The sequence below is a fragment of the Canis aureus genome, chromosome 18 (genome assembly GCF_053574225.1).
Source record: "Canis aureus isolate CA01 chromosome 18, VMU_Caureus_v.1.0, whole genome shotgun sequence".
NCBI lineage: Eukaryota > Metazoa > Chordata > Mammalia > Carnivora > Canidae > Canis > Canis aureus.
The window spans coordinates 17,261,023-17,286,391 of record NC_135628.1 but is presented as its reverse complement, the minus strand read 5'-3'; the positions used below and the strand labels follow the sequence as shown (position 1 = coordinate 17,286,391).

Sequence of the window (25,369 nt, the reverse complement as noted above, 5' to 3'; positions counted from 1 at the left end):
TCTCCTCTGAATGTCAGCCTTGGAGGCCCCTTAGAAGGCATGTCACCCACCCCTACAATAACAGAAGGGGAACTTGATCTGAGAAAGGGCACCTGACATGTCCGGGGCCACGCAGTGAGGTAGATGCTGGGCAGGAGACCTCCGTTCCCCACTTCTATCTTCCTGGTCACAGGAAGGGAAAGTCTGGCCTCCTGGAATAGTGGAGTCTGGCAACAAAGGCCTGGGAAGGAGGTGGGAAGGTGGGGACCCACCCGAGACAGAGCCTGGAGTTGGCCCAGAGCAGCCCTTGGAGAGGAGGGGTGGGATGCTGTGGGGTTCCTCACCTCAAGCCTCTTCCTCCCCCTGCCCCCCACCTGCTGGCCTAGGAAGCTACATTGCACCCGCAATTTCATCCACATGAACCTGTTCGTGTCCTTCATGCTGAGGGCCATCTCTGTCTTCATCAAAGACTGGATCCTCTACGCGGAGCAGGACAGCAACCACTGCTTTGTCTCCACCGTGAGTGAGCTGAACCCCGGTAGGAAAGGCCTTCCAGGGGTCCCTTGCTGTGACACCTCGCCAGCCAGGTGTTTTCCTGCAGGCTAAGGCATTGTCCCCAGTGAACGCAGAAATCCAGGAATGGCCATGAGGTTGCTAGTAACCAGCGAGACCATTGCTTGGTGTCATTTCCTGCCTCTCAGTCTGTGTGTGCGCTTGGCAGAGCAGATGCAGAACGTGGAGAGGGAACGCCTCTCTCGCTTGTCTGCAAAGGAAACTAGGCTTAGAGCGAGGCTTGCCTGGCCCCTGGTCATTTAATGAACCTGTGACAGAGCTGAGGGGCTGCTTGGCTTGGGTCTCTCCAGACCGTCTCCCCAGTTCTTAGACCTTTGGAGGTAAGCAGACATGATAGGTTTTGATGGAATAAAATGGAAAGAACAGCCCAGAGCACAGGACTTTGACCCAGGAGGGCACACATGGCGGGGGCGGGGGGAGCTGTTGGAGATTTCTGGGGACCAGGAATCTCCGCATTGATGTCTAAAACCTTCATTTGACTAAGGAGTCTCCTGTGGGGTCGTCTACTCCCCTTACTCCCCTCTCTGAGGGGCTGGAGAAGGAGCAGGAAACTGGGGGGTGAATGAGCCTGGGGAGGTAGAGGGCCCTGTGCTCACCCCACCCCCATCCTTTCCCGACAAATGTAGAGTTGCCTCCATGGGCAACTCAGAATCCTAGGATGCTGCCGTTTTTAACTCTTCAAATTCAGGAATGTTGAGTCTTTCAATCCATGGGATGTTTGAGCACAAGCATGCTGGAGCTGAAGGGCCCTCAGAATTCTCCTTGGTTCTGCTGGCTTCAATTTTTCAGGGCCGAGTGGGGGCCAGCAGAGGGGTCTTCATGCTTCCCTCAGTCTCCCCACCCTCTTTGCAGGTGGAATGCAAGGCCATCATGGTTTTCTTCCACTACTGTGTCGTGTCGAACTACTTCTGGCTGTTCATCGAGGGTCTGTACCTCTTCACCCTGCTAGTGGAGACCTTCTTCCCCGAGAGGAGATACTTCTACTGGTACACCATTATAGGCTGGGGTAGGTCGCTGGCTGTGGCCTGGACAGGCTCAGGCCTCACGGCCAGGTATGTTCTTGGTCCCGCTGTCAGAGGGTGTTAGGTCAGAGGAGGGAGGTGCTGTCATTGTCCCGCAGCTGATGTCTGGTTCTTGGTTCCTTTCTTGTTCTTCCTGCCCATAGAAAGCCCATAGAAGTTGGAAGGTGATATCAGCTGAAGTTCTTCCGAGAAGTGAGATAGCCAAGGGACTGGGGGATACATGGACCCCCAGAGGCCCCACTGTGAGGGACAGTTAGGGTCCCTAAGACTCCAGGTCTGAAAGGGAGACCTGCCCCATGATTAGGACCCCCTGTTTGAGTGGTGATAATGGCCCCTGGGAGCCCCAAATCTGAGGGGACCCCAGGGCCTCTTGGCTTTCCTGTTATCACCAGGCTCCTTTTCTTGTCTTCCCAGGGACCCCAACTGTGTGTGTGTCTGTGTGGGCAATGCTGAGGCTCTACTTTGATGACACAGGGTGAGTACATGCTCAAGAGCCAGGGCCAGAGCCCTGAGTAGGTTCTTACAGATGGGTCTCAGTGGCTGCCCTGACTTCACATTAACTGCCAGACTGTACCCCCATCCTCGGTCCTGACTTCACCCTGATCCCACTGTCATGGACCCGCCCAGTCACAGCTCCGCCAGAACTTAGTGACAACGTGCAAGGTTTCAGAGTCCCTTTCCACTTCTGGGCTCAGCTCTGAGTGTCTATTTTTCTTTTGGGGGAGAGAGGAAGGATATTGAGGATGAGGTCACCTCCCCACCCCCACAAGCCTGAAGGGGAAACATGGCCATTTGCTCAGGAGCCCATTGATGATTCTTACTCTTGGGCTCCACTCGCTGCCTTGATGAGGAGCAGAGGGAAAGACCAAGGCACTAGAAGAACCGAAACTGGGCTTGGGTCTGCAGGATGCCTGAAAACTCTTGTTCCAGCCAGCCCCTCCTCAGAGAGCTGCAAGGGAAAAGTGCCAAATGGGGCCGGGGTCATTGGCTTGCAGGCATCCCAGCCCTGAGCTTAAACTCTCTTCTTTCTGTCTGTCTGTCTTTCAGCTGCTGGGATATGAATGACAACACAGCTCTGTGGTGGGTGATCAAAGGGCCTGTGGTCGGCTCCATAATGGTGAGTATCCTTGGGACAAGGCTGGGAAAGAGACGTGAGCCTGGGCTGAAAGCAGGAAAAGGGAACAGATTCAGAAGTCACTGCACAAACTGGCCTCTACCTTTTTCGTGGCTGCATTATATTCTGCAACATGGGTATACAAGTTGTGTGCTAGTCCACTAGTGTTAGACATTTATATTTTCTCTTTTTTTTTTTTCTTGTAATAAAGGATGCTACTAGGAGCAATTCTGTGTGTAATTTTGAGCACGAGCATTCCTTTAGACTAAATCTCTAGAAATGGCATTGCTGGGTTGGAAAGAGTACCTCTCATCATTGTCTGTGCTTGTAACGTAAATCATTTAAATTTTTGCACAGGCTCCTAGGGGATAATGGTAGCTCATTGTTTTAATGTGAATTTCTCCATATTGCTAGTGCAGTGAGGTATTTTTTTCCCCACTTATTGGCAATTTGTTTTTATTCTGGTCATTACCTGTATTTCTCTCGCTCATTTTCTCTTTTGCTTGCTTTGCTCACTTGTCTTTCTAATTGTTTGAAAGGTAGTAACGCTTTATCTCGTAAACATGTTGTAAGTATATTTCCAAGTCTGCATAATTTTTGACAAACTGTCGCGGTTTGTCTTCCTAATTCTGAAATTTCTTTCTTATTATGGAAGCCTTTTCCCATCCTAAGTATTTGTAGTTGTTTTATAACATTTTTATGGGGTGGATTATTATATATATGTTCTGAATCTGAATAAAGCTAAAGCTTTATTTCTTTGTCTGATCTGAAATGTTACCTAATCTTCTTTAGTTTTTTTTTTTTTCCCCTACCAGTGGATAGACATTCCACCCTCCCAGTTCTTTTTATTAAATAGGCCACTGTTTCCCAGTTATGTTGAAATGTCACTTTATCATGAACATTCTGTGTACTCTACTTGTATTCTATGCTACGTTACTAATCTATTGGACTGTTTCCACGGTGAATGCCCCCTTGTGCTGGTTGCTATAACCTGGTAGCAGGTTTTGGTATTTGTTATGTTAATATTCTTCATTCTTTTTTTCTTCAAGATTTTATTGTATATTCACACTTTGAGGTGAACTGTCAAATAGCCTTATCAGGCTGCAAAAAAAAAAAAAAAAAGTGTGGTTGAGATTTTTAGAGAAATGGCATTAATTTTATGAATTAATTTGGAGAAGTGATTTTCTTAAAATATGGAGTCTTCCTCTCCAAGAACATGGCCCGATTCTCCATTTATGCAGCCTTTTCCATAGAGTCATTTTGTACAGCTTTTCAGTTGTCTTCAGTTTACCTTTAGGGTATTTTCCGTTTGGGTTTGTATTGTGTCTGGGACTCATGCCGTCATTCTGTGTTCTAGTGGGTTACGGCTGGTGCTTCGGGAAACTGTTCGTTTCTGTGTATTTTTTCTTGGTTACCTTTCTAAACTCCCTTAGTAGTTCTTGTTGCTTTTCAGTTGGTTCTTATGGTTTTCTAGGTAGAAAATGACATAATCTTTATATGAAAATAGTTTCACTCTTTCCAGTCTTTATACCGTTGATTCCTTGATTTTGACTAGGATGGTGTTTGCTATTTAGTTTTAGTTAGTCTTCATTAAATTAAGAGAGTTTCTATTCTCGGCTCATTTTAGTGTATATTTTTTCAAAATTATGAAATCAAATGTTTTGGAAACATTTATTGGAATGATCCCTTCCCTTAGTGATGAGCTTTTATAATATTCCAAATTTTCTTCTTATGAACAATGCTATAATAGATATATTCATGCACATGAATATGTCTTTAGAATAAATCTCTAAGAGTGGAATTTCCAGGACAAAGGGTATGTACCTTTAACATTTTCATAGATATCAAATGAGCAGAATACAATAATGCTCATTTCTCATGTCTTTGTTGATATTTTGATGATTGAACTATTCACCAATCTTATGGGGGATAAGGGCAGCTTATTCTTTTTAATCTGTTAATGTAAGAAATATTAGCAGATCTGAGTTTTTTAAAGTTTTGTTTGTTGTTGTTGTTTTCATTTCTCATATAAAACTTTTTTTTGGCCATGACCTGTTTGTTCTTTTAATGTACTACTAAATTCTATTTGTTAAAAAAAAATTCTATTTGTTAATATTTTGTTTATAGTTTTTGCATTGTTCTGTGTAAGTTCTCTGTTTTTGGGTGTGTGTGTATCTATTTGTATACTTCTTTTATTGTCTGGGATTTGTAGCAGAGTTTTGTTAGCCTAATAAGTAATTTGTGGGGTCTTCTTTTTACGTGCTCTTAAATAATGAAGTAGGCTATAAATGACATCTTCCCTAAAGGTGTTATGAAACTGGCCTGTAAAGTTGTCTGGGCCTGATGCCTTTTAATGCATACATCTTTGATAACTCTTTAACTTTCTTCTGAGGTCGTTGCTCTACTCAGATTTTCTACGGCTTCTTGATTTGATTTTGTTTATTTCTGTTTTCCAATTTTGTTTGATTTTTCTCTTATGTTTTAAAATATCCTGTACATCTGTTGTCTTGTCCTCCTTCTTATCCCTAAATATGTGTAATTTTATTTTCTCCTTTTGAATCGACCAACCTACACAGTGAGCAGTATGTACTGTGCAGAATTTCTGGTGGTGTTCAGGCACTGGGCTTGTATTGGAGAAGAAGACTGAGATAACTCTGCCTTTGTAGAACATGTGGAAACAAACAAACAAAACCAGACCCCCAAAATAAAGTTTTTAATTGATCAAGTCTACTTTTTCTATTTCTTTATAATGAATTTTTATCTTTATTAATTTCCTTCTTGTGTAAGTTAAATTTGTGGTACTCTCCCCCTAGCTTTTGATTTGAATGCTTAATTATTTTATCTTCAGTATTTAGTATTTTTTTCACATGTTAGTGTCAAGCTCTACATTTTTTTTTTCTCCAGGCGCTGCTTTGGCTACACTCAGAGGGTATTGCCCTGTGGTTTTCTCTTTGCACCTTGTTTCTATTTATTTGTTCCCCATCCTCCCCTTTTCTCACTGTTTAGAGAGATTTTGTTCCCTGATCTTTCTCTGAAGGTAAATGCTGTTATTGCCATTCCCAGACAGTCCTTTAATTAATAATGCTTTTGGTTGTCCATTCTGGTTCCCCGTGTTCCATTACTCTGAACTTGGAGTTTTTCCAGAGGACAGTTCTCACCTCTGCAGGAGCCTCTTCTCTATCTGTTTGGCATTGTTTTCCAACACCCTGATCCTATTTGCTCTTACAGAAATTGCCTACTTTTCCAGCTCACTCATGATAATTTTTCCTGTTCCTCAGTACCCCTATGACATTCTTTTTCTTCTATCTTTCCTGTCATTCTAGCAATAGTAAGTGGGGAGGCAAATGAGTGTTCTGATGCCGCCATCTTGGATTATTGGGATTTGGACTGGATTGGGGAGGGTCCTGTTGGGGCAAGAACAGTCTATGCCGAGGCAGGGGTATGGAAAGTCCTTGCCCAGAATCATTTCTATCTACTTTTTCTTTGCTCTTCAGGTTAACTTCGTGCTCTTCATTGGCATCATTGTCATCCTTGTGCAGAAACTTCAGTCTCCGGACATGGGAGGCAATGAGTCCAGCATCTACTTGTAAGTACCATTGTGAATGCCATAGTCACTTCCAGCAGTTGTGTGGGCCCTGCACTCAGGTCATAGGAGAGGGCCTAGGTTTTGCTGACAGGGTAAACTAGCAGGGGCATTTGCAAGATTTCTTTCTGATTAAAGTGCCTTTAAAATGTAGTTGTCTGCCCATCCTCCAGTCAACCCAGTTGCTGATCTGCATGATTACATGTCAGGGAAGAGAGCGAGAAGATGAGATGGTCAGATCTTCTGTCACTTTAGGAAAATCAAGATGGGAAACACTTGATTCCTTAGAGTAATTAGGGTCTTAGTTGTTTAGCAGTTGGATTTCCTTGGGGGATCTTGCTTCTGTGGGAAGTTTGTGAATGCCACTGGATGCACTGTTGCCTGATGTCCCACCACCAGCCAAGCATGTACAAGTTGCTCAGCCCCTACTAGCGAGCCAGGTGGACATTCTTGCTGGTCTGGATATTGGAAGGGGGGAATCATTTCTCTTCTCCACCTTCTTTCAGGGCCACTCTATCTCTAGGTCTGGTCTTCCTCCTGCAATTCCCTTCTCCCTGAGCAGAGGGACAGGTGATATGTTTGAGATTGAGGGGATTTGCAGGCAACCTTTACACCATTGAGCATAGGGTTTTCTCCACTTTCATGGCCATTTGGCTTGTTTCCTACAAGTGTTTTTGCAGTCATGTCCCTAACAGCTTGTCCCACTTGCTCTGTCACCCCTCCTCCAGTCCTCCACCTGTTCTGAATCAGACTAAGAACTTCCTGTTTCACTCCTCTTGCTTCATAATCAGGAGAATGGCCAGCTGGGTGTGTGTTCTGATGATGGGGAGGAAGGTCGAGTCCCCTGTGGTTGGCTGGAAGGGCTAGAGAGGCATAGGACTTTGGAGAGCAGTCCCTGGGGTCTATCCATGGGCAGTAGAATCCATATGTGTTGCCTCCTCAGTTTTTTAAGAAGAGGGCAGGTTAGAAGGAGCCAAGGTCTTCTCATGGCATCAGTGGGGGATAGGTCCTGCCTTCATCAGAGAACCCAGCCCAGGGCTCAGAACCTTGATGGCTGCCAGTGGACAAGTGGAACAGCAGAGAGACTGCAGCAGAGGGTTCTCCCCACCTGACCATTGTGCTGGGTGGAAAGAGAGGCAGGACAGTTGAGATTCTTCTGCTCCTTGGGGCTTCCTCAGGGAGGCGGAGTTTGCCCTTGATCTGTATGTTAACTTGGGCACCTCCCCTTGTGGAAGTCCTTCCTGTGGGAGCAGAGGATCTGCACAGGGCCTGAGATGGTCAGCCTTGTTTTCCCTGAATTTAAGAGGATTACATTACATTGGAAGGGACCCCCCACCTATTTTTTTGCTATCCATTTACTGTCTTTTTTCCCCCATGTTTTTGCAAGTTTTTTACCAACCCGTGTTTGTATGTATGTGTTTTGTCGTCAAAAATTGTTCATACATGTAAGTCATAAAGTCTCTGAGGCCTTGCACTGGGGGGCCAGTGGGGTTGGCTCCCTGCAACTAACTGCCCTCAAGGGATCATCCCTGCCTTAGTCTCCAGGACCCACAAAACAGGGCCTTCCTGCTCCCTTCACCTCCCCGTCTGACGTCAGCACTCCTGCCCTTGTGTCTGGCCCAGGGTGGACTGCTCAGAGGCCTTTTGGCTCCCACACAGTTGTTTCAGAGATCTGAAGCTAGCCGTAGTGAAGGTGGCCTCTTCTCTCCTTTAAGCTCATGCCTTGGATCCCCCCACCCCCTCTCTCTGCTTCCTGGTAGGAAGTGTTTCTTTCTTTGTGGTTCCTGGGATCTCTTCTCTGGGAGGCTCTCCCTGCTTCCCCTCACCTGGCCTGTGCAGGGATGTATACAGGGACCCAGCTGCAGCCTAAAAAAGGCCCCGATGCCACCCCTTCAGTGACCCCGACACACACTTCAGCTCAGACATCTTGTCCCAGGCAGCAAGAAGCCCTGGGGTCTGGCGGGAGGGAAGCAGGTGGTGGGGCTTTCAAGTTACCACAGACTGGAGTCCTGTCCGGCCTTCCTAAGGCATAGACGACTATTTGTCAAGGTGCTTTATACATTTAAGTACAAGTATTTAAAGAACCAGCTAGTTGGTTTGCTTCTGTCATATAAAAAAAAATCCCCTTGCTACCTCTGTACATCCTCTTCTTAGAGAAAACCTGTGCTAGTCTCAAGCCCCAGAGATGAAAAAGTCAGATGTGGTCTGTAAGCCAGGGGGAGCGCTGATGCGGGATACGGGACCATTTCGATTCCAGTAAACATAGCAACATATTTGAGCGTTTGCAGGGTCAGGGTGACCTGTTGGTGGGAAGTGAGGGATAATCAAAGTGACCGTGCTGCTGGGGACTGCAGAGCTTCTAGCAACACTTGTCACCCAGTCCACAGACATTTCGTGCTCGTAAACATCCAGTGAATCTGGTGGGCTGAGTAACCAACTGTTCAGTATAATCCTCATTTTGCAACTGAGGGAACTAGTTGTCAGTGAAGTGAAATGAATCCAGGAGGAATTAGTGAAGCCATAGCTTCGGTACAGCAGGCCCTTGGCTCTGAGCTTGACTGCACCGTCTTTCCTGTCGCCAAGGAAGTTACAGATGAAAGATGGTGTTAAATAAGCATATAAACAAAGCTTCCTGGAAGAAGAGGCCCCATAGGATCCAGCCCTGTCGAGTGCTTTGGGTTGGGAGGGAGGTGTCTGCTGTAGGAGGGGAGATTATGGGGGGGATGGGAAGGGGCAGGACCTGGTGGGAGAAGAGATTTCAGGACTGTGCCCAAGTCCCCTTGGGCCACCAGAGTTATATGTGGGGCTGAGAAGCCCCTTCTGATCTGCCCACAACAGCTTTCTGGTTTTTTCCTCTGTTTCCAGAACAAATTTAAGCCTGGGAGTCCCCAAGAAAGCCCGAGAGGACCCCCTGCCTGTGCCCTCAGACCAGCATTCACTCCCTTTCCTGTAGGTTGGTTCCAGCTGCTCAGATGATAAGGGTTTGAGACATCGCTTCTATTGGGGCTTGGACCCCTGCAGGGGGCAGTGGCCCTGAGCCACCCACACTCACTCTGAGGAGCTGGCATCAGGACTTGGGCAATGGCCAGGCGTGGAGTGTGGGCCTGGGTCGGGGCTTAGCATGTGCTCTGGCTCCATTTGGTCTGGGGTGGGGGTTAGGGCTCAGCCTGAGGCGGGGGCCAGGGTTAGTCTGCCTTTCCCTGCCCTTAGCTCTGTGACAAGCCAGCTGGCTCAGAAAGGGGAGGGTGAGTTTCCGCGAGGGCACCAGTTGTGCTGAGACCACCTTCAGTTGCTGGCTTTCCTCCTGGCGGCCTCCGCATTGCAGGATGGGCTTTGGAAGCTGCCTCTTGGGTCTGGGGTGAGGGAGGGAAGCCCTTAGGGACCTTGCAGAGCAGATCTGCATGGCCCCTTGGGGTAAAAGAGGGAGAAGAGAACAGACATTGTGATGTTGGCAGGGCTGTGACACCCAGTGTCTGAGCGACCGCACCACCTCCAAAGACGGACTCCTTCGTGGCAAAAGTGCAGTCAGGAAGCTTCCAACTCCCACGGGGCTCCATCTTCCACTTCCAGAGCACCCTTCCCCTGTCTGGCAGCACCCGTGTCCTCACAATTTCTCTTAGGGATCAGCAGCAGGGAACGGTTACTCCCATTTTGCAGATGGTGAAACTGAGGCTCAGAGAAGGAAAGTGGTACCACCTGAGACCAGCCAGCAAGTCAGTGTGTAGACAAAGCCTCGAGCTCACGAGCCCTGACCCCCAGAGGCTGGGGACGGGGCACAGAGGGTGAGCTTGTCCTCAGTGGTGAGGAGTGGGCAGGGAAGCTCCGAGATCTGCTGAGCTGAGCTTCTGGCTGGAGTAGCCGTGCGCTGTGCAGTGCTTCCCTGGGCGCTGGGCCAGGGTTCTGGGGGGTATACAGCATCTTAGCTTCACAAGGGATCGGATGGAGAATGTTCAGTTCAGGCTGAGACCTTCTGTGGGCCTGCCGAGTGACCCAGTGCCACCAAGTCACTAGGAGCAGGGTGGAATAGATGGGTGCTGCCCTCCTAGGGCTCCCCCGCAGGGGTCTCTGTCTAGCATTGGGTTGGATGTTCCCTGGGGCTCTACATGCCCAAAGGCAGCTCTGCACACCAAAGGCGCCAAAGCATCCACGGAATTTAGCCTGTGGCCAAAGCAGGGCCGAAGAAACCATGTCCTGCCTCCCTGGGTTATACAAGAGCCCTGAGACCTGGACGTGGCTTTGACCTTCCTGCAGATACCCAGCAAAGCCTTGGCGGAACCAGGCCTGCGGGCCGGGGCTCCCCCGGTGTCCAGATGGTGGTGTGGGCCGTGTACCTGCTGTGGGGACCTCCAGCCTTCCGAACCATTCCCACCCAGCAGCCTTGCCTTAGTTTCTTATCTTCCCTTAAATCCAAATCAGAGCTGAGCTCCCCAGCCAGTCTGGCGTTATGTCTTTCTCTTGGTTCAATTCCCCCCACCCCCACCCTTTTAAAAATTTAACTAATTGTAGTGTCTTTTTTGAGGTTATGGCATCTCTTCTTTCTCACGCCTGTCTCTGGCTTTTCTGCTACCCTCTTGTATTCTTTTCAGTGGGTCCTTTTGCATAGAGTCATTGATGTATTGGGAAAAGTGGAGTGTCTGGAAAGGAGGGCACTTACCTTTGTCCCTAGAGCCTTCTCCCGAGAGCCCTCCCCAGCATCAGCCCCCCTCCCCCCTTTGTTCTGCCCCCATCTGTACCCAGGGGTCTGACCTCCCAGCTCCCCTGCCACTAAGTGGCCTTTAGCATACTGTGAAGAAATCATAGGAGTCAGTATTTACTGTGGCCAGGGCCCAGGAAGGGCAGGGACAACAACTTGGAAGCGCAAGGAAGAGTGGTCTCCGAGGACAGCAGCTGAGGATTTAGAATTCAGGGTGAGGGCTTAAGCCTGGCACATAGGGGGTGGCATCTGAGGTTTGGGCTCTCGGGCTCCTGGGCACCACAGTTGAGGGATCAGGCCCCTGACTGCAGGAGAAAGTAGCCAACCTTTCAGTCTGGGCCAGGTAGAGATAAATTTGGAGACTAGAATGGCTCCCTTTCCTGTATACCCAATTAAGCTCTTTTAAGTTGTGAGAAAAACCTACTTATGTGTGTCCATCTGTCTCTTCATATATATATATATATCATATCATATCATAGATATATATATATATCATATATATATATGAGAAACCGACCTTTGACATTCCCTGAGCACACATGAAGAAACTTCTCAAATATGTGACTTCCTCGCGACAGTGCTTCTCAAGCTCTGAGTTGTCTGTGGATCATGTAGGAATCTTGTAAAAATGCAGATTGTGAGCCAGCAGGGCTGGGGTGATGCCTACGATTCTGCATCTCTAAGAAGCTCACGGTGGTGCTGATGCTGCTGGTCTGGGCAGCAGAGCGTCACGCCGTCCCTCACACCTCTCCCCTCACACCTCTCATCTGCAAAGTGGGCCAGTAGCGCCCACCCCACCATGTGGTATGAACTGAGAGGTGCCTTTTGTTTTGTAATCAATTAATGTATTTACTTAAAAGATTCTATTTATTTATTCATGAGAGACACACAGAGAGAGGCAGGGACACAGGCAGAGGGAGAAGCAAGCTCCCTGCGAGGAGCCCGATGCGGGACCCGATCCCAGGACCCCAGGATCACGACCTGAGCCAAAGGCAGCCGCTCAACCGCTGAGCCACCCAGGCGTCCCGAGAGGTGCGGTTTATTAAATGAGAACCACGCACCTGACAGAGGCAAGGGTCCTGGGTGGACCTCAGCTTGCTTCATCTTTTTAAGTGTGTCATTCATATTCTTGCCTCAGCAAAATGACCTGTCTCCACATGTCAAGGACCTTCAGACTGACCTTCAAAGAGGTGGAATCACAAATTACGAATCAGTGAATGCCCAAGGTCTGGTGTTTTCGTGTGTGTCTGTTCTCATGTGCATTGGATCCCCTCAGAGATCATCGGCGGGTCCTAGGGGCTCGGTGCCACGTGGTGCCCGAGGAGGGTTTGCAGGAGGCCACTCTTTTGCAGTCTGACAAGCTGACATGGCTCTTGATCCGGGTCCTATATGTGTATCGGAGAAGGAAAAGCCTACATGTGGGCTTGTCCCCACCCAAGCGTAAGCAGGACCATGAGAAGCTAGAACAGATGGACGTTTAGTCTGACATCTCCGAGGTGGAAGCTCTGTGCCTCCTCGCCCAGCGGGATGTAGAGGGAGCCTGGCACCCAGGGCCCACCTGCGGATGCCTCCTTTAAGATGACCTGTTACTGCAGGCACGAGGGCAGTGCCCAAAAGGCACCCTCCCAGCCTGCAGCCCCTGCCTGTTGAACTTTATCAGGAAGTCCAGCCCAGCGCTGTGCCGTAGGACTCTCAGCAGGGACGGACATGCCCGAGGCTGTGCCACCCGGTATGGGAACCACTGGCTCCATGTGGCTCTTGAGCCATTGCAGTGTGGCTAGGGTAACCGAGGAAAGGGGATTTCTGATTTGATTTCATTTTAACTCAGCTGCCAATGCGGAGTGGCTGTCGTATGGGGTGATGCGGATGTAGATTAAGTAACACTCTGTTCCATCCATCCCACCTCTGTCGCCCCTTTGTGCCCACTGGGAGCTGCCTGGGAACACAGAGAGGAGGAGGTCCAGGCAGGAAGAGTGAGAGGTATAGAGGACAAAGGCTGGTGGACGCCCAAGCCCAGAACTGGCCTGATTCAGGCTGGGTCGGCCCGGCGTAGGCAGCGTGAGGCCCACGGCATGCGTTTCCAGCTGCCCGTCTTGCTGAGTGACCTCCGGCAGGCCCACGCTCTGAGCCTGGAGCTGACTCAGCAGACAGCATCCGGGCCCCTGCTTGAGACCCAGGCCTGCCCCCACCTTCAGAACACATGTGCTCTCCATCTCCCCTTACCTGCTATGGACCCAGTGTGGTGCTTGTTGTGTGCGTGTGTGTCCATGCACACACCTGTACACGTATGGGCATGCGTTTCTGTGTCCAGAGCTGACCGTGTCTTGGCCCCTGGCTTCCTCATTCTCTTCCACGTCACCGCCCCAACCCTGTCTCCACACTGGGGGCTCCCCTCTCCTCCCCTGAGCCGTGTTGCTCTAGGTCCACCTCAGTTTCTCCATTGCCCGATGCCCCCAGCTGACAGAAGTGCTGATCTTGTCACACCCAGCAGCTGCGTGCAGAAATGCTACTGCAAGCCACAGCGGGCTCAGCAGCACTCCTGCAAGATGTCAGAACTGTCCACCATAACTCTGTAAGTGTGCGTGGCGTGGCTGTGGCCGGGAATCCTGGAGGGGAGGGGGCCGCATGCTGCTGCTGCCCGGAGCTCGTACCCTGGCCCGGCTGGACGAGGGCGGAGAGCAAGCCTGTGCCTCCTGCCCAGCCCTTCTGTGCTGTTGCATGTTGACGTCTGTGTGTCTTGTGAGTTCTCTGCAACCTGAAGCCATCGGGGGGGTGTTGGGTGGTCATGGGGTGGATCTGTGGGCCCAGGCGGGAGCAGCAGGGCTTGCCCGGCACTGAGGCTTGGAAGCCTCGGAAGCATCCTTGCTGCTGCCATGATGTGTGGTTTGCCCTGAATCCCTCACTTCTCTGGGCTTCAGGCTTTGCAACTATCCAATTGTTTCTAAGGGCCCTAGAACTTGAGTTCCTATAGATTGTCCCCCTGCGCGGGACAGGACCCTTACTCCAAGGAACCTCACTCACACTTCATGTGCCAAGTGGCTTCATCCCCTCAATGACCCTGTGAGGGGGATCCTTGTAATAACCTCATTTTACAGACGAGAAGACTGAACACAGAGAGGTGAAGTACTCCCTCAAGGTCCCATAACTGAACCCAGGGAGACCTAAGCATTAAGGCCCCAAGGCATCTCTAACTGAAGATCGGTCTTCATTTCATTTGGAAATCCTTTGAAGGGGGGAGCCCAACATAATTTGGGTGACTGACTGTTGGAAGCTCTCCCTTGGGTGTTTTAGGACTCTTCTGCCCATTGATGCCTCCTTGGGGCAAGAGGACAGAGGCTGAGGCCGGTGTTGCTGTCTCTGTGGCCTAATCAGATCATAGGGTGATTCTTTGTCCTCAAAGGGTTTCCAAGACACACCATGTGTCCCCATTTCATGGCCTCTGGTCAGCTCTGAAGTACAGAGGTTCCAGAACTTTGGGTCCTCACGGCCTCCTCATCTGGTCCCCCCCCACCCCCATCTACCAAAGGGGTCACTGGGATGCCCTGGGTCCCTGGCCGAAGTCCCCAGCCATTCCAGGGCTCCAGTAAGGCCATCCATGAGTGAAAAGTGTTGCCCTTGCTGCCATTTGCCACCTGGCCAGGGACAGGGAAGGCCTGAGCTCATGTCTAGAAGGACCCTGCTTCTCACACACTGAACGCATCCATCCACTGCCCCATGAAAGCTGGAGAGGTTTGGCCTTTTGGTTTCTGAGAACTTTCAAACTGCAGGGATGAGTCCTGCAAACAGGCCCATGGAGGAAGGGAGGGGGGAGGAGGGCAGGGGCCACAGGTGCATCCCAGGGCTGCCTTTCCTCCTGATCCCCTTCACTTACCCTTGTAAGGTAACCCCCTCTGGGCAGGGTCTACAGGGGCCTCCAGGTGCCCACGTGCCTGCATTTCTAGGCCAGTTGCCGCTTCTGCTGCCTTTTGAACTTTCGTTCTTCAGCTGTCACTCCCTGCTGCCTCTGGTGCTGGCCACGGGGGACACAGATGAGCAGGGCCTGGGCCCTGGGGCACGTTCAGGCCCGCGTGTCCATTTATCCCTTCCCAGGCAGGCACCTTCTGCGTGTGAGCTCCCAGCCTGGCGTGTGCTGGCCAGGGAGGGCAACTGGTAAGGGCAGTCCAGGCCCACCTTCAAAGAGCCAGAGACTGGCAGGGCACAGACCACTCAAGGACCACACCTGGGTGCAGAGTGGGACCAACTCACATCCTGTTGGTGCCAGTTCTGGTCCAGGGCACCCGGGTCCTGCACAGCTGGCTGCCTGCGAGCAGGGGCAGAGGGGGCGGGCACTGGCACTCGTGGAGCTTCTTGCTTCCAGGGCTGAGCCTTGGTCCACCTGAAGGTTTTCTCAGGCTACTCCTCCCCCTTCCTCTGTGTCTCCTCCTCTGCTTTTCTTCCTTCCCCCCTCTCACTTTCCTTTTCTCTTTGTCGAAGCTGAGATGCCAAGGGCCTCCCTCAGACTCTATGGATTCACCTTCTCCTGAAATCCAGGGCCCCTACATTCAACAGAATGTTGTCTCCCCGAAAGGCTGGAGTGGAGAAGAGGGCAGGGCACATGTGTAAAGGTCCTAAATCACAGAGCCATCCCACACCCCCATGGACAGGAACTGAGAGAGTCGGGAACCCACTTCACACCCCCACTCTGATTGCCCAGGGGGCAGACCATACCTTCAAGGGCAGGGCTGGCTCTTCCAAGAACTCCAGAGGGAGCCAGTCTGCTGGGTGGGCAAAGATGGGGTCCCAGTCTTGGAGACCCTCTGGGAACACCCCTTCTGATAGAGTAGGACCCATGAGTACATGCCATGTGGATCCTTGGGATGTCATATCATGGCTTCTGTGCCCTGGTCCCTCAGAGCAGAGCCCCACCTCACTGGGCTTAGTAGCCAGGGGCAAGCAGAGGAATCCCAGAAGAGGAGCCTCAGGAGGCATGGAGGTCCCTTTGGCCCTGTCTCTCCGTAGCCTGCAAGCTCCAAGCAGATTGCCGCCTCTCTCTTGACTTTCCCAGGTAGTAGGTTCCTCTGGCTTAGCTGGTGTTTGTTGATTCCCAGAGTCAGAAAACCCTTCCCCGGATCCCTCCCGAGTCTCTCCTTCTGTGGTCCACCCACTGTGCCCCCCACCTCTCCCTCACCCGCACTTCCCCATCACTCTCCATGAGCGTCCCTGGCAACCCCAGACTCAGAAAAGCCCACTGCCTCCGTGTCCCTGAGACAGGGACATGGAACTTCCATCCAGAGCAGGAGAGGGTTTGCTTTGCTTGAGGGCCCAGCATGTCACTCAAACCTTCCGGATCCCATCCCTCTATTTGTCCTGATTTCACTTTTCCCAAGGGTTTTGTACCTCCCACCCACGAGGGGTGTCTGTAAACCACACACTCACACGTGCATATTTAGTGGTTGTGCAGGATACGGATAGGGCCTAGAGGGATGCTGTGTCCCCCTCTCCCCCCAGAACTTCCCAGGGAGTTCTGGAAGCCCTGCTGTGTTGCCACCATCTCTTCCGGGCCGCACGCACTGGGAGAGGATCCTGAGAGGGTCTGTGGACAGGAGCTCCAGCTCTGGGGGAGAACGGGGAGCTGGGACTAGGGTCTCTGCCTTCCAAGGCTCCGGCATCAAGACCTGGTGGCCCCAAGAGCAATATCTTGCTCTCTCCTGACAGACGGCTAGCCCGGTCTACTCTGCTGCTCATCCCGCTATTTGGAATCCACTACACGGTATTCGCCTTCTCCCCGGAGAATGTCAGCAAGAGGGAGAGACTTGTGTTTGAGCTGGGGCTGGGCTCCTTCCAGGTACGTGTGGTGGGGATGGCAGGTGGGGGACTCAGGGGGAGCCAGGGCCCGGCCCCTAACCTGCTGGTGGTTCTGACTTCTTTAACCTAGATCCAGCCTTGTGTTTCCATCTCTGAAATAGCACTAGGAGAAAAGGGAGCCGGGAGAGATCCTTCTGTCTACCCTGTGGGCTCCTATGAGAACACACACTGCTATCTGCCTGTTGCTGCACCTGGGTGTTCTCAGCAAGGCCTCCCCTGGGCTCCCCATCTCTCACCTTCAGCCTGGGGTGTGAGCAGGATGCTCTCCAGGGACCTGTGTGTCCACATCCCGACTCCAGCCTGCCGAACCATGCCTCTTAGGGGCGCTGGAGCTCTGTGTTACCCAAATTGGGGTCCCCAGCACCGGACCTGGCCACAGAGAGCCGAACAGGTGGATGAGCAGAGATGTAAACGATCCAGGAAATAGCAAGTAGGGGGGACCATGCACCCATGCCTGAAGGCGTAAGTGGATGTGAGTGAGTTGCTTTAAGGATTTGGAGTAAATTAATAGAAGGCTGCACAAGTGGATCCGTGAAGGTAGCAGTGACAACCTTGAGTGTCCCCCTGATAGAGCACCTCTCTCTAACCCAGCTGTCGGACCCAGCGTCTTGATGGTCAGAAGGTGACTCTGTGTATCTGACTTAACCTCTCCCCACCCCATTCTAACTCAAGGCCATTTTACCGGTTAGGGTTCTTAGCCTGGCGTGGCCGGGAGTTGTGTGGCTGCAGCCCCAGCCCGGAGGCAGAGCCCAGCGTTCCCGTCTCGGCACAGGAACTCTAAGTGCCAGGAGTACACGTGAAGACTCCACGTAGAGTAGCTAGCTGCCTACTTTGTGTCGAGCAATTACTCATGTGGTGTTTTGCGTGCTGTTTATATGGGTATCTGGCCAAGGAAGGCTGCAATGGGGGAGGTAGTGGGGATAGACACACGTCTGTTCTGTCCTGGAATGGTGCCACCCTCAGGGCCCTGCAAGCTGGTTAGGGAGCCCAGAGAACATCCCTGGGAACATCCAGGAAAGGCTTCTTGCAGCAGGTGGGTAGAGCTGGCCTTCGGCAATGGGAAGGATTTGACCTAGGGACTGTGAGATCCAAAGCCGGGGGCAGTCACTTGGCCTCATGGGTGTGGCCGTCTTGGTGCAGCAGAACTTCTCCCATCTTAACCACAGGTTCCACGGGCAGGTGGCCCCCCATCCAGGTCTTTGTATTTTTCTGCCGCCTGGTGTCATTCCCCATTTCCGCCGCCTCCTCCGCTCCCTGTGCACAAGGTCCCTTGCTAGCACTCTCAGGTTATTTTTGCTCTCTCTCCCCAGGGCTTTGTGGTGGCTGTTCTCTACTGTTTTCTGAATGGGGAGGTAAGATTCCGGCCCTCTGGCTTCTTAGTAATGGAGGTGGGGATTGCTGGGGAGCAGACAGGGGCGGAGCCTGCTGCCCACCAGAGCTGATTCTCTGAACCAGGGCCATGCCAGGCTCCCCCCAGCACCCAGTGGAGGGGGAGGGCAGCGGTGCTAGGGTCTCCTGGCAGCCTGCACCCTGTGCCAGAATCTGTCCCCCTTTGCCTGCTGTGCAAGGCATCAACTGTGCCTGTAAAGGCATCACCTGCTGAGCACAGCTGTGCCTGGCAGGGCTTGCAGTGTGGGACATAGCTGCCCCAAAGTCAGCACCGTTCCCGGCATGCCTGCTGGCCTGCCCAAACCCATCCCCTGTAGACCTGGAGAGCCCCCTCCCAGAGAGGCCTGGAGCCTTCTCGTAGTGTTCCATTTCCAGAGCTGTAGTCTTAGGGCCTCCTGCTCCAGTGTGTTAGGGTGATGCTCTTGATTAGAGCCCAGAACAGAGGTCCTAGGCCAGGGTAGGGGCTCCTTGGGTGGGACCAGTATGGAGAGTGGGCAGGGATCACGCACCCGTGCTTGGGTCTCAGCTGCATGACCTTGGCAGACTCCTTCCCTTTCTGCATCTGAGAAATAAGAAGACTGGGTCTAGAGATCGCCAAGACAACTCTAGAAAGGTCAGATGAGGAGAAACAACAGAGCCCTGCAGGGGGTGGCTGGGGGAGGCAGGGAATGGGAGTTATGTGGAGCTTGCCAAGAGACCTGGGGGAGCGGGGGAAGCAGGAGCTGGAACCGGAGGGCTGGAAGCTGGGACCGCTCACTCGCGGTCGTGCAGTCGGTGCGCCACACGGAGATGCCAGCCTGAGGGGGTGTCTGGAGCCTGAAACTAGCCCTGCCCCGTACATCCCGTGCTAAGAGCAACATGGGGGTGTGTTCGCCCAGAGAGCACATTATTCAGTGGGCCCTGACCCTGGGCGCGTATTGGAATCCCCCGGGGAAGCAGTACAACGTACGGATGCCTTACCCCAGGGACTCTGATACAACTGTCCTGCGATATGGTCTGGGCATCTGGGTTTGTCGAGCTCTCCAGGTTATTCCGCCGTGCAGCCCTCTGTTAATGGTCTGAGACAATGGGCTCTTTGCCCTGACCTGTCGGCCCCAAGGGCCTGCTTTGTACGATCCCCTGAAAGAGCCTGAGAGCCAGTCCCTGACTGTGGAGCTCCAAGGCCCCGGCCCAGAGGCCCACAGAGAGCAAGAAGCCATGAGAGGGCCTTGCTCAGACGGTGACTTGGGCGAAGGACTACTATGGTCGGCTCCTCAGCGGAGTTCCTTTCGCATTGGTGGCCCTGAGGGCTCCAAGCTGCCGTTTGGGTCAGGCAGTAGTGCAGGAGGTGGCGATGCCAGCCTGGGAGGGGCCTCAAGGTAGACGAGGTTGCAGAAGATGTCTGTCTAGAAGTGACCATCTAAGTTGCTCCCTGCAGGTGCAGGCGGAGATCAAGCGTAAGTGGAGGAGCTGGAAGGTGAACCGCTACTTTGCCGTGGACTTCAAGCACCGACACCCATCCCTGGCCAGTAGCGGGGTGAACGGGGGCACCCAGCTCTCCATCCTGAGCAAGAGCAGCTCCCAGATCCGCATGTCGGGCCTCCCGGCTGACAACCTGGCCACCTGAGCCCACCCTCCCTTCCTCCTCTCCTCCGTACACAGGCTGGGGCTGCGGGCAGGCGCCAGCCCACGCACATTGTGCTTCTTTTCTCACTTCGGGCAGGCCCTGGGCTGAAGGCTGGGCTCCCCGAGGTGGGAGAAGGATGCCGGGCGCAGATGGGTATTGGCCCTACCCGTTTGGCACTGGCCCCACCCACCATGGGCCTCTTGGCCCTGATCCCAGACATGTAAATACTCCACAAATTTTGAGAAGTTGTCTCATCCCTACCCCTTTACCCACTGTCCCTGCTCACCTCAAGCAAGTCCCCAGCTTCACCCTACCCTGTTTCCACCAGCCTTAGTGATCTTCTTGACCCCTGAATGAGGCCTTGTGGGCTAAGGCTGACGACCTTGCTTTGAGAGGCTTGGGGTGGGGCCTTCCTGACAGCCCCCACAGTGTCTGACTTTCAGTGTGGACTCCTTGAGTCTGCTTGCCACCTGAGGCCCTCCTCAGGCCTGGCCCGGTCCCTGAGGTCTGCCAGAGGCCCAGTGTGGGTGCCCAGAGCTTCCTTCAGTGGAAGCAAGACTTGAGCTGAGACTCCTTCGTACTCCTCACCCAGCATCTTGGTGTCCAGATGTCCCGCTCCTGGGTATCAGGACAGTGGACAGCTCCAGGGCTCTTCCAATCAGAGACTTCATTTTGGGTGTGGGGCTGAGGGTCCCGGAATGTTCTGGTGCTCTTCATCTGGTGGAAGAAAAATTACCAAGATCCAGAAATGTGGATGTGATTGGAAAGGAGATGGAAAGAGTTTTGGGGCCCATGGAAGAAGACCTTCACTGGCTCCATTGTTTCACTCCGGACTCAAGGGGGTGGGGATTCACCTGGTAGCCTCCCTTCTACCCGTCCCATCCCCGAGCATCAGCTGCAGGAGGTGAGAGACACATGCCTCAGAGAGACTGCTCCCCACCCATACCTACTACAAGGAGCCCTATGCCCTCCTCCTTCTCGTTCCTCCTTAAGTCAAAGCCATGATTAGGATGAACCAGCCGCCTTCCTGTGATGTCACTAAATCCCAAAGCACCTTACCTCCATGTGCCCGAGTCCAGGGCATGAGACTCCCCTTTCCCCCACCCTCATGGACAATGAGCCCCAGCCACCAGCTTCTTGGGCTTTGGCTCAGCTACTGAAATATCTCTGAGACCTTTGCAAAGACTTCCCTCTGTGTTTTCTTGACATTGAATCACCACAGATGCCAGAGTGTCCTAGGGTGTTGGGAGACGGAACCACACCCACCAGGCCTGTTAGAAGAAGCTGCAGATGGAAGGCACAGCAGCTCTCCAGCTCCCATCGTGGTTCTCCAGCCGCAGTTCTTGGCCACAGCCTAAGAATTCAAAATGGGGCAGAACCAGGTTGGGGGATGGTGGAGCAAAATGCTAGAGTGCCATGGCCCGTGTGTGGGGCCCACTTCATTCCATGTCAACTTTTGGTGTTGTTCTTGTCCAAGTGTGTTTGTGGACTTGCTTCGTGATCGTATTCTGGAATGCTTGGGGAACTTGGGTGGAGAGGGAATGCTGCTTAGCTTGGTTTTATAAAGGGGAAGAGGCCTGGGAGGTTTGGGGGGTCTGTTTTTGGAGAGATCCCCAAGATGACTGGAGAAGGACTTGGTTGCATGGTTTAGGGATGAGCCTTGTGTTGTTGGACAGTGAGGCATTGTTGACCCCTTGGGTCTTTGGCAAACCCAGAATCTGCCCCAGTTGGGCTCATACTGCTGAGACTGTGGACACAGAGCTCCCTGTTTGGGGCCTCGGTTTCTCATTTGTGAGATGCAGTGACCTCTAAAAGCTTCTCCAAGCTCTGTACATCAATAATTCTCCAGTTCAAAACTAAGCAGATAAAAGGGCATGCGTCATTGTCATGTGTGTCACCTAAAAGGTTCTGAAGTGCATGTATTTGTACATATGTGGAGAGAGGGGAGAATGTTGTTTATTTTCCCTTTCTTAGAAAGGAAACACTTGTCTCTTCCATTGGGACACCACAGTGGAAGCTAGTGGGCTGGAGGGAGGGATTACGCCAGGGACAATTGGACAGGGGCCTTGGGCGTGATGTGCAGATCCAGCCGTGTCCCTAGCCCGGGCAGGGTGCCAAGGCTGCTTGGACAGTAGCCACCCCGAGATCCTAGGAGCAGTCCCCCGAGTGGACCTAATTTCTTCGTCCCCGTCCCCACCAGCAAATCTGCTTCACTGTGGAAAAAAGAGACTTTGATTTTATATATATGTCATCACAAAACAGCAAAAACATAATCAGCCCTGATTTCCATGTGCTGTGCTGCCACCTGAGCCCTGGGTTGCATCCTTGTAGAGGTTCCAGGTTCCTGTTAGTTTGTTGGTTTGTTTTTCTATCTGAACGAATAATTGCCAGTCTTGTGAACAGATGTACCCAATGTATTTTGAATGTTCCAGAAGGTTAGGCAGCTGGCCTTGAGCATCATAGGCAGTGAGGGGGATAGCATAAGGTCTGGATACAACCTCTCTGAGTCTTTGTTTTCAAATCTGTAAAATGGGCAGTAAGACTAGGTGATTTGTGTGGCCCATTGCGTCCCTGGAATTCTATGTCTACACACCAGCCATCTACTTACTGGGCATGGGTCCCAGGCAAAGATTGTGGTATCTGCCTGTCTGGGAAAGGATAAGAAGTGTGGGGCGGGGAGGGGTTTGAGGGCTTTGGGAATGGTTAGGCTGCAGAGGAGCAGTTATCCGACTCCATGACTCTAGAGGATCATTACCAGGAAGGGGTTTTTTCATTGTTTTATGCAATCCTAAAGGGCAACAGTCACCTGGAGTGGCTGAGTTTTTCTTGGAACGAAGAGATTTTTCAACCTCTTTTATGAATGTCTCATCATGGGACAGGTCCTGTTAGGGGAGAAACTCCAACCCTGGAGGAAATGGGATTGCAAGTCAGGGATGCTGAGGCTGTCAGGGAACCTGTGACAGGACAGAGTGTATGATTTGGAGAGTGGAGGGCGGGCAGTTCTGTAGCTTCTTTGTGGTCCCCAGTGCTGGGGGGGGGGGGGGACTGCTTAACCCCCTACTATACCTAAGGCCAGGCCACATTGTCTAGCTCGGTGGGTAGTTCTGTGACTCTCCTTGACACATCCAGTGGTGTGCAGTGATTCGTTTTCTTACTCTCCTGCCTCCCCCAAACCAGTTTCTTTGGGGAGTAGGGCCAGGGAGCTGGAGCTGGGCCAAGGCTTGGAATACACACCATCACCCACCAAGTGTGCTGACTCACCTCCTTCGTTTGACCCTTTCCCTTCCTGGAAGGAAAGCCAGAAGAGGCTTTCTTTGTGATCCTGTGAGTACCCTCGACCCCCTTGAGGCCACACCAATGTGAAAGCAGTGAGTGCTTTGTCATCATAAATTCCTGCTTGAACCCAGTGACCATGGAAGCCTGTCAGAAAAGCTTTGAGCACAGAGCGAAGAACCTGGGCTTCTCCCAACTTTGCGGGGGACCTGCTGTTTGGCCTTGACCCCTTCCCCATATATCTTGAGGAAGACTCACAAAGCACTAGATCTGGGAAGAAAAACAGAGGTCGACAGGTCAAACCTCCCCATTGGGCTGCTGAGAATTCACTTACCGGCAGGCTTACTCAGCATGGTGCCTGTACTGTGCTGGGATCCAATGTGCTTTACAAACCTGAATGAGGCAGTGGGCCCGGCCCGCCAGCATGTGCCCAGCCCTGCACGTGAACCAGAATAAAGCATCCATACAGGAAACAGTCTTCTTGCACAAGAAAGGGCCTCTGGCTGCAGAAGTTGTTAGGACTCCAAATTACAGGAAGAGCCATGGAGTCAGTGTGGCTTGGGGCGAACTGTGTTCTAGCCTGGGGTTTCCCACCTGCTTCTTGGAGCCTCTGTTTCTTAATCTGTGAAATGGGAGAAGATGATTTGCAGTCTGCCCCATAGGCCAGGGATGAGGTTGAAATGAGACATCCTTGTGTGTAAAAGGGCTTTGGAAACTACATTATTGGCTGGTTACTGGGGCGAAGACCTCTGAAAGGGACTCTGTGCTATTTGTCAACTGCTTTGAGCCATCCTGGGTTAACCTATGCTCCAGTTGTAAAACCACCAGCACTGGGGGTGAGGGGGAGGCCAGTGGACTGTGATGGACACGGAATTCCAGATTTATGTCTGTCAACTGATTCACTTTGCTCTTGGGGTTAGGATGGGGAGGATTTCATGTGGGTGGTGATTTCCATGTCACCTCCATGGGAATCCTTCAAGGATCTGGGAAATTCCTCAAGTGGGCTATGTGCCCCTTTCTGCTTTCCCTAAATGTGAGGTCCTGGGATGTGTTCGTGCTTAGTCATTTGTGTCTTGTCTTATGTTCGTGTTCTGTGGTTTGCCCTCGTGAGGGCTGAAGTGGGGCAGTCTCCAGCATCCCAGGCGTGGCTTCAGGCTTGCTTGTGGAACCAGGCTCCCCGCTGTGTTTCGTCTCCCACAATAAAGATAAACCCCAAAGACCTCACTGCTCCCGCTGCCGCCATTAATGCTGTGCTCACAACCTTGTCCGGGATTTTAAGGATGTCAACCTGCTGTAGATGACTCAATAAATGTCTTACCATTTTTCCTGGTGGCTGTTAACTTGGCAGAAGTGATGGGCAGGGAGGAGAGGAGGTGGAAGGGGAGGAAATCTGACCACCCATAGTAATCCAGTCCCCACAGTCCTGTGGCCTTTTGGATTCCAAGGGACAGGTGTGAGAACAAGCATGAATGAGCTTAGAACGAACCGGCTTGGAAGAGTAAAGTCATGACCTCAAAAGGACCTGAAAGGATCATGCAAATTGAGTGGAATCAAGGTCTGTTAGATGTTTTGAGTTCCCAGAAACGAAAGTAACTCACCCCATGGTTTTGATTCCCTGTGGCCTTATGTTGTTTTATGAGCACGGCTACCAGATACCCTAGAGCTTGCCTATAATTCCAAATAAGCACAGGTGCATCACTGGCTACCAGAGCCCACCCCCTAACCTGGATATTCAGAGCCATTAGCCCATGCCAGACCAGTTCACCAATTCCAAGTAACTTCCATTTCCTCGAGTTTCTACTGACTGTCATAACCTCCAGTGCCCATTTGTAAGCAGTCAGAATTTACAGTTGCTAGCAACAGAAGATAATTTGGGCTGATAAATCCAAAATGGGGTTTAGAGGGAAGATGTTGGGCATTTCCTAGAACTCTCTTGAGGCTGCAGAAACCAGCAAAGATGTCTCAAGGCAGAGCATGCTATAGTACCGGTGGTGAAGCTGTTGTCTGCTGCTGCCACCAGCCCAGTGAGGTCTCTTCTGTGCCAAGGACCCACCCTCATAGTTACCGGTTTTGAGAGCAAAGAGCTTTGCCGCCATCTTCACCAGGAAATCAGTCCACATGCAGCCTCTTTCCTCAAGTCTCTCATTTCTGAATCGAAGCCTCACATGAGTCCATTAGGTTGGCTGTGTTTTGGTTGCAAAGGAGGCCAGAAATTTGACTTTTCTGGATTCTTGGGGAAGTCAGGATCCTAAATCTGGAGATTTTCTAAACTTAACAATAGTATTAAAAAGCC

At 51.8% G+C, this 25,369-nt stretch overlaps 1 protein-coding gene across 5 annotated transcripts in view; it reads left to right on the top strand.

Moving 5' to 3' along the window:
- The window catches only part of ADCYAP1R1 (ADCYAP receptor type I), a 58,246-nt gene extending 33,845 nt beyond the window's left edge, over positions 1-24,401 (top strand). For 2 of the 5 annotated variants that reach the window (XM_077856312.1, XM_077856313.1), the window contains 9 exons: positions 366-498; positions 1,405-1,558; positions 1,989-2,049; positions 2,622-2,691; positions 6,183-6,274; positions 13,453-13,536; positions 16,659-16,788; positions 18,119-18,160; positions 19,615-24,401. In XM_077856312.1, the coding sequence (XP_077712438.1) occupies positions 366-498; positions 1,405-1,558; positions 1,989-2,049; positions 2,622-2,691; positions 6,183-6,274; positions 13,453-13,536; positions 16,659-16,788; positions 18,119-18,160; positions 19,615-19,803 (955 nt within the window). In that variant the 3' untranslated portion in view covers positions 19,804-24,401. Of the gene's footprint in view, positions 1-365; positions 499-1,404; positions 1,559-1,988; positions 2,050-2,621; positions 2,692-6,182; positions 6,275-9,136; positions 9,221-13,452; positions 13,537-16,658; positions 16,789-18,118; positions 18,161-19,614 lie in introns of all 5 variants that reach the window. The other 3 variants (XM_077856315.1, XM_077856314.1, XM_077856316.1) reach the window with 3 other exon arrangements.
- Positions 24,402-25,369: the final 968 nt, after the last annotated feature.